General features: G+C 34.2%; 1 protein-coding gene across 2 annotated transcripts in view; it reads right to left on the reverse strand.

Moving 5' to 3' along the window:
* Nucleotides 1–762, reverse strand: part of LOC134721252 (zinc finger protein 236-like) — a 33,387-nt gene extending 32,625 nt beyond the window's left edge. For both annotated transcript variants that reach the window (XM_063584092.1, XM_063584091.1), the window contains exon 1: nt 654–762. In XM_063584092.1, the coding sequence (XP_063440162.1) occupies nt 654–705 (52 nt within the window). In that variant the 5' untranslated portion in view covers nt 706–762. The remainder of the gene's footprint in view (nt 1–653) is intronic.
* Between the last annotated feature and the right edge of the window lie 8,393 nt (nt 763–9,155).

A 9,155-nucleotide genomic window follows, 5' to 3' on the forward strand; every position in this document is an offset into this window, starting at 1 on the left:
GGGAGTTTGTGTTTAGAACTTAATACAAGTTATACAATAATATGTATAGATCTGCTTTCTAAAAAGTAGTAATTTAATGAAAAGATAAACAGTACCAGCTGAGTACGTTCACAATATTATGACACTAACCCTAAGTGAAAAATATGCATCCCTAGCCGAAACTGGGAACAACATCTTAAGCAAGACATCATCATGTAAACAAAATTGAACAAAAACTGTGCAAGTATATTTGAGTTTTTAGTCCAACTCCGGGTAAACAGAAAGTAAAAGTAGGCGGACGCGAGAGACGAAATTTGACTAAAAAATGGACACAAGTTATAATAAGCCTAGAAGACAGCCAGGAAAGGCATCTTGGTTTTGGCTATCAACACTGTCATAATAATTGAAAAGTACTGAATATCTCCTAACGTTCCGACATGACAAAAACATTTTTATAATTAAATAGTTTTAATTTCAATATTTCTACGCGTGTTGAGTAGGAATATTGTCAAGTTCAAGTTCCCTAACAGATCATTGCGCTCAAATGTCCGGACAATGAACGCAGTGCACTATCTGGCCACAAAAGCAGCATTATTACCGACCCAGCCCGATTTAACATAATGTTAATCAATTTTTGTTCTTGTTTGTAATATATTCTTGGTATCAAACCTCACCACCAATGTTCTCTAGCTGTATTTGAGTTGTATTTTGCTCTTCAAGGGACATATTTTGACAAAAATTAATCCAAAATGGCGGTGATATGTTCAGCCATAGAAACGAGGCTAATTGAAAAAATTACCCGGATGGCAAGTGCGTGTGGCGCAAAAATTCAAATGTTCGGAATTTAAGTTTTTTTAAGACTCGAAAGTCATATGACAATCAAAATAAAAGTTAACATATTTATATTTGTAGGATGTTTTTTATATTAAAGAAATCTATATTACCAAATTCTTCATAATAACAACATTAACGGTACCAATTTTCCTGCACCAGATGCGCATTTCAACAATACATATGTCTCTTCAGTGATGCTCGTGGCCAAAATATTTGAAATCCAAAGCTTATATAAAAGATGAAGAGCTATAATCCAAAATGTCCAAAAAGTATAGCCAAATCCGTGAAAGGAATCAGAGCTTTGCATGAGGGAGATTCCCAAATTAATAATAATTTCTAACATTTTATAACAGCCAATTTCATTACCAAAAAATTTCCGTATTTTCATGACAGTACATAAGTACTGGCTACTGGGCTGTTGATACCCCCGGGGACTAACAGTCCACCAGCAGAGGCATCGACCCAGTGGAAGTAATAACATTAACGGTACCAATTTTCCTGCACCAGATGCTAAATGATAATGTACCGCATGTTTAAAGCCATTGGCCCATATGGGAGTGAACTGTCACTGAAAAGTCTAAGACAGTACTTTACAATAAAGAAAGATATTGAAATATTGACTTCACAGACACTAAGGGAACACCCAAAAACTTCAAAGGGGTGGTAGTGGTGGTATGTGTGTGTGGGGGATGTTAATGTTTAATGTTTTTTCCCCTCAAAACATATCTTGATCCCCAATTTGATGGTTAAAAAAATATTCTCGTCAAGCAGATGGTTAAAAAAAATAATTTCGGAATGCAGATCCCCCCATACCTTAAAGTGTTAAATTTTGAAAAACCAATTTGATCAGTTAAAATCGTCAAAAAAATAATTTCTAACTCAGAAAAAAAACTTACCCCCCCCCCCCTTTTAATTTAAAAAAAATAAATTGTCTTTTTCCTTAGTACCAAAAAGCGGCTGGCTCATTTGATGCAAAACAATACATTTCTACTTTTGAACATATTTTCTGAATACTGTGAACTCACGGTCTATTGTTGCTCTTTAGACTGTATTAGTTTTTTACTTATTTTTATCTGAGACTACTATGGGAGTCTCAGTTTTTATCGATGGCTCGATGCATCATTGATATCATAACCTTGACGTTTACCTGATATCATCGTTGGTTTAATGTATCCTTGGCTTGATGTGTCATTGACTAATCCCTCACATCTCCCGTCAGTTATTCTGGCAAACTTACTGTTCAAAAACTGAGTATAGCCATGTTTATATACATGATATCAAGCTCTTAATCGTCACGAGTCAATAGACTGAGTTGTGGAAATGATTTATACAAATAATAAAAGATTTGCAATCAATCTTAAGATTTACATGAAGAAGTTCATGACACCATTGATATTTTAATAGGTTAAACATAGTAATAAAAAAATGGATGGAATTTTGTCATCGTGAACTTTCCTTTTCTGTGTAGCAGTAAAAAATGCTACAGCAGCTGTATACAATACAGGGTCGTAGCTAGGTATTCTGTTAACTGTAGGCACCAATCGGCAAGGGGTCTGGGTCCAGGCAAAGCCATGGTAGGTGGTTCAGGGGGGCGAAGCCCCCTCCACCCCGACGGAAAACGGTTTTCAGCATTTCAGCTGCAAAATTTTATGTACAAAAATATTAAATTTACTGGTTATTTAATCATGATAATTATAATATACATGATGAAAAGTTTGAAAATTATGAATAATTCACTAGAACATCTGAGTGGTGAATTAGATAACGCGCAGTACAATCGGAAATATGAAGAAAAAAATATTTACAATATGCATTGCCTAACTGTAGATAAGCGTATCCCTTTAATTAAGTAGTATTTTCATATCTATACTGTTCTGATTGATATAGATATAGGAAGATGTGGTTTGAATGCCAATGAGACAACTCTCCATCCAAATAACAATTTATAAAAGTAAACCATTTTGTTCAATGTACGGCCTTCAACACCACGGTGGGTATGGTTGTCCTGCGAGAGAACGTACTGTGCTGGTGATTAGGTCCTGACGGGTGCTGGTGATCAATGAAAAAATGTAAACAAAGACGAACATGATGATTTTTGACGTTTTCACTCATAAAAAATGGAAGATAACAGTTGAGATTTTTCAATTTCGTTTCTTATGGGTTCATAAGTAAATCATTAAAAAATGACCCTCTAAACTGTTTCAGTAAGCGTAACACAAAAATGCTCATTTTCAGAAAATCTCGAACTGAAAAAATAAAACAAAAATGCTCATAGAGTCCGCTTTCTATACCGCAATCCACACGACAAAACAATTTTGTGAAAAAACATTGCAATTTATTAAAATTTAGCATTTTCTCAATTTATTCATGTCCTGATACTGTGCTGGTGGGTCCTGTCATTGTGCTGGTGGGTCCTGATACGGTGCTGGTGATTTTGGATAAGAAGTTGGTCATATTTGAAACAAATGTTACAAAATCAATTAAATTAGCCAGATAATTGTTGCCAACAGGATCTATGACTCCTATTTTAGCTCTTGTTCATCCATTTGGCTGTTGAATATGTGTTTTCAAATGATCTGAACTTGTATTACATAATAACATAAAAGGGCAACATCTTTCGTCTAATATCAGATAACAATATATAGTATCTAAAATAAGTTAAAAATTCCACTTTACTATATAATTCATTTTATGTGTCAATTTGTTCGAAAAAAGTCGAAAAGAAGACTTTTTTTTAATGTCATGATTATATGTCGCTTTCTAGATCTATGCTTAGCATTTATTTCAGATGACATGGACTCCTCACCCTGATGACCCTGCTGCCTTTCATAACTTTATCCGTATACATATATTAATAGATAAACAAAAGGCTGCATGCAACACGTATTTTTGTATTTAAAATGATTCGTTGTAACGAGAATATTTGTGGTGAATGGAAAATGTGAGGGTCACAATCTTAAATTGCTTATAATTGTTGCTGGAACCAGTTTCGTTATCTGATCTGAATTTTCTGAAATGTGCAAGGTAGATAGACATTTTGATTTTTTTTATTCGGTAATGAACCATTGTGTTGATCCCATGCTAAACATAACAAAAGTCTCTGTACAAAGGTCTGTGAATTTTCTACAAAAATAGTGATTTTATTTTCACTAAATTCTCTTTTTCTACTAAATACAATAATGAACTATAAATAATAATGCTTTGCAAGAAGTTTCCCCTAGATATATGTACAAAATTATATCTCTATTATTCATTGTCCGTGCTGTTTTGATACTAATTACAGTTTGCATATTTTGGAATTGACAGGCCACAGGAGGGGTCATAAACCGTACACGAAAAGATAAAAAATCTTACAGCAAGTGATTCTTAATAGCTATAAGATACATCTTTCTTATACAATACAACTTTTAAACTTACGGGAAACTATTCCAAGCTTTCACTGTAACCTCGCTCTAACTTATCCCCATCCCTCCCCCCCAAAAAAAAAACCCAACACCAAACAAACAAACCCGCAATACTATTGTCATTCTTATAGTCAGCACTCAATTGTTCACAAACAAATGTGTTTTAAGCTGCTAAAGACAGGATTCAAACGCTCAGAAAGTCCTTTGTTCTATATTTTTGCTCTCAATTTTTAGGCAAAACCTTTTACATTTTTATTTTATGGGTTATTGTTGAAGGTCGTACGATGACGTATGGTTGTTAACACATACTTCCTTTGGTTTCTTATGGAAATTTGTCCATTGACAACAAACATACCACATCATCTACTTTATATAAGTTTTGTATAAATTACAACGTATTTTGGTGATCTTGCAAAATGATCATAATCCCGAAAATCGTAAACATATTTTCTTATCTTAAAAGGGGGCAAGAAGGGTTCCATTAACAGGCCAATAAATAAGATTACAGTTAGTTTACATATTTTTTTTAAAATAGGGGTATTTTTTCTCTCATAATAACAGTAAACAGATTCCCAACAATGTCAATTTCAAGAAAGCAGACAGCAGCTAATAAGTCAATACCAGTACAGCATCAATGATCTTGAATATATGCCACTTTTAACTAAAATATAAAAGCACAGAACCAGGACATAGGAGCACAGAACCAGGACCGTTTTTCTTATCACCAGCACAGCGTCAGGACAATTCCGTTTAACGAACTTGCACGACGTTTGCAATATAATATTGTTGTAATATACTTTGCATGGTACTTGTGACACATCAGAGAAAAATTAAGCAACAAAACAGTCGTTTTATTGCCGTTCTGCTACAATGTAAACAAACCCACCAGCACAGAATCAGGACCCACCAGCACCCGTCAGGACCAAATCACCAGCACAGTACGTTCTCTCGCAGGACAACCATACCCACCGTGAACACGGAGCCTTAGCTCACACCGAACAACATTTAAAAAAAATAGGCACGTAAACACTGATATTACTATATAATAAAACTATCCTTTTGGCTAGACAAAAAGAATAAGCTGATTGCTTGTTACTTGCTTAACGTCCACTGTCAATTATTTCATGATTATTTTAGTACGAATATATACGATATATATTTCCTATAATTGTTATGAAAGGGCTTGCGTTTCATTGATAGAGGATTGATTTTAAGCCAGCTTAAGGTTTCAAAGTGGTAAAGCTTCACTAATTCGCCCATCCGATAGTTTAACAAAAAATGTCATGATTTGGTTGATAGGCATATTATAGTTATTGGGGAACATTAGTTGACTTCTCAGATGACTTGTCACCACATTTATTTTCCATGTTTCGTTGCCACAACCTGTATCCTTTCCCTAGATAACGACTAAACCGGACAATTCATAAAGTAGTCGAAGAAAAATAGATAACATCGTACACACCAGTATTCAATATAAGCATCAAAGTGATTACTTGAACCGCTAGACAGGATTTTGCAAATCTCGAATCTCAAACGTTTGTTGGGTAAAGTTTACTTTGGCATGACCCGGACTTTGTCATTGCTTCCTATACACTTTTCTAGAATATTTAAAAAATGTCTCAGAACCTTACTTGCCATAATCTTTTTTCCTCTGTTTAATCAGACCTATTTTTGTATTTCCCTATGTATTTCATAAAGTCTCATAGTCGTTGCTTAATGAATAATGTATTAATTTGTTAGTTCTGATATATACCTTTAGTTTGAATCTGATGTTATAACACGCATTTTTCAGTGCAGTTTCTATGAAAGCATTCGAGGAATCGGTGGATTTTTAAAAATAAAACTTGGCACATTAGACTGAGTACCAATGTATAAACTTGCACGGTTTGTCAGTAATGTACATTCATGCAATTTTTATTCAACCGTGACTACCAAAGAATATACTAAGAAGAACTTTTCCTATTTAGTACTAATATACAATTTGTTTTGTTGAATCTTGATGTGAGCCCATTGAAGAGTATCTTGTATGGTAGATCATCACTCGGCTTTAGAATTTTCTGTCTGTCTGTCTGTCTGTCTGTCTGTCTGTCTGTCTGTCTGTCTGTCTGTCTGTCTGTCTGTCTGTCTGTCTGTCTGTCTGTCTGTCTGTCTGTCTGTCTGTCTGTCTGTCTGTCTGTCTGTCTGTCTGTCTGTCTGTCTGTCTGTCTGTCTGTCTGTCTGTCTGTCTGTCTGTCTGTCTGTCTGTCTGTCTGTCTGTCTGTCTGTCTGTCTGTCTGTCTGTCTGTCTGTCTGTCTGTCTGTCTGTCTGTTATATACTTCAAGATAACAGGGAAACATGTTAGAATTCGTTCTTTTAAAAGTTTTCGAGATACTAATAATGAGTAATAATAATACTTTTAAAGTTATGTCACCAACCAAAATGTTCATCAATGTAAGATTTTCTTAATTGTCACAATGGCAGAAATCCGGTTTATTGACCCCCGAAGGCACGAAATCAAAAGATCGATGTAGGATAAAAAAAAAACCTAAATCAAATAGTTTGGGGGTGGGGTGGGTCAACATTGCTGCAAGTTTTGTTAATCCAAAATCGATTTTACATATATACATGTCTTTAAGGAGCAACGATGATCCACAATAAAAAATCTTCAGAATCGCAATTTGACCAAAACTATATAGTGGCTTAGAATAAAGAAATTTTACACTTTTACAGTTTGTCAAATATAACGAAAACTATAATAAGTATATTATAAGTATCCTTAAATGACAATTCTATGAATATTGATCAACTCAACTGATTTTCATATAAAAATATCAAAAAGGCATTTTTGTTCACCAAATCAGTTTCAGTGGCGGTAAATTTGGTTGTTGTACTTAATATATTTTTCGAGATGCCAGTTATATTTTTGTGTGTATTGTTTGGTCAATTTAGAAATTACCAAAAGATATGAAAGCTTTTTTATTGATGAAGATGGTGAAGTTTTTTGTGTTGCACGCACTGTTGTTTTTTGTTTCCTATACTGTTGTTTTCCGTATTGTCTGGAATGTTGTTCTTGTGTTGCCTGTGTTGTTGTTTTTTTGTGTTGCCTGCAAATCAATGTTTTTTGTGTTGCCTGGAAATTCTTTTTTGTGTTGCCTGCACTGTTGTTTTTATGTTGCCTGGAATGTCGTTTTTATACAGCCTGTACTCTTGTTTTTATGTTGCCTGGTATGTTATTTAGAATTGCTTGCAATGTAGGTTTTATTTTGAGGTGTCTGTTATCATGAAGCGTTTTTATGTTACCTGGAATTTCGTTTCAGTAATGCCTGCAATGTTGTTTTAGCGTTGCCTGGATGTTTTTTTTAATTGCCAGCAATGTAGTTTGAGTTTAAGTATTGCCTGGAATGCCGTTTTTTTATTTGTTGCCTGGAATATCGTTTTTGTTTTGTCGTACTGTTGTTTTTGTGATACCTGCACTGTTGTTTTTGTGCTGCCTAGAAGGTTTTTGTGTTGCCTGGAATGTCGTTTTTGTATTGCCTGGACTGTTGTTTTTGTGTTGCCAGTAATGTCGGGTTTTTTGCTGTTGCCTGGAATGTCGTTTTTGTATTGCCTGCAATGTTGTTTTTGTGTTGCCAGTAATGTCCGTTTTTTGTTGTTGCCTGGAATGTCGTTTTTGTATTGTCGCACTGTTGTTTTTGTGATACCTTCACTGTTGGTTTTTCTATTGCCTAGAATTTTTTTCTGTTGCCTGGAATGTCGTTTTTGTATTGTCGCACTGTTGTTTTTGTGATACCTTCAATGTTGTTTTTCTGTTGCCTGGAATATCGTTTTTGTATTGCCTATACTGTTGTTTTTGTGTTGCCAGTAATGTCGAGGTTTTTTGTTGCCTGGAATGTCGTTATTGTATTGTCGCACTGTTGTTTTTGTGATACCTCCACTGTTGTTTTTCTGTTGCCTAGAATGTTTTTGTGTTGTCTGGAATGTCGTTTTTGTATTGCCTGCACTGTTGTTTTTGTGATACCTGCACTGTTGTTTTTGCGATTCACGCAGTTGTTTTTCTGTTGCCTAGAATGTTTTTGTTTTGCATGGAATGTCGATTTTGTATTGCCTGCACTGTTGTTTTTGAGTTGTCAGTAATGTCGTTTTTTGTTGTAGCCTGGAATGTCGTGTTTTTTATTGTTGCACTGTTGTTTTTGTGATACCTGCACTGTTGTTTTTCTGTTCCCTATTAGGTTTTTGTGTTGCCTGGAATGTCGTTTTTGTATTGCCTGCACTGTTGTTTTTGTGTTGCCAGTAATGTCGGTTTTTGCTGTTGTCTGGAATGTCGTTTTTGTATTGACTGCACTGTTTGTTTTGTGTTGCCAGTAATGTTTTTTTTTATGTTTTCTGGAATCTTGTAGTTTTTGTGTTGCATAGAATGTCGATTTTGTATTACCTGTAATGTCGGTTTTGTGTTGCCTGGAATGTTGTTTTCGTGTTGCTTCTGCTGTTGATATGTTGCCTGTCCTGTTATTTTTGTATTGCCTGCAATGTAGTTTTTGTTTTGTGTTGCATTGACAATACTTTTGATATAGTATTTGTGCTTGGCCAATTTTCATGGATTTAGTAGGTACATTTTTTCAAAGAAGAACTAATTTTCTTTAGGTTTTTATGTAGACTTATATAAACTTAAAAAATAAATTTGATATAAAACATAATTTTCTTAATCACTAAAACTGGTATCCATGAAAATAAATGAATCAACAGTATTTTTACAAACAGAAGTTTTCAAAACAATTTCAGCCTATGATATAAAAAGATGGAAAACAGCAATAAAATCAATGCCCCTTGATATCTTTTTATTATCTTCCAAAATTTTATTGAAAAAATTGAACAAATAGGTTTTTACTTTTCAAAAAATTTCTATAGAAATTATAATACAAAACCAGATTTAAGCAATTGCAGGATAATATATTAAAGGC

This window comes from Mytilus trossulus, chromosome 6 (genome assembly GCF_036588685.1).
Source record: "Mytilus trossulus isolate FHL-02 chromosome 6, PNRI_Mtr1.1.1.hap1, whole genome shotgun sequence".
Lineage (NCBI taxonomy): Eukaryota > Metazoa > Mollusca > Bivalvia > Mytilida > Mytilidae > Mytilus > Mytilus trossulus.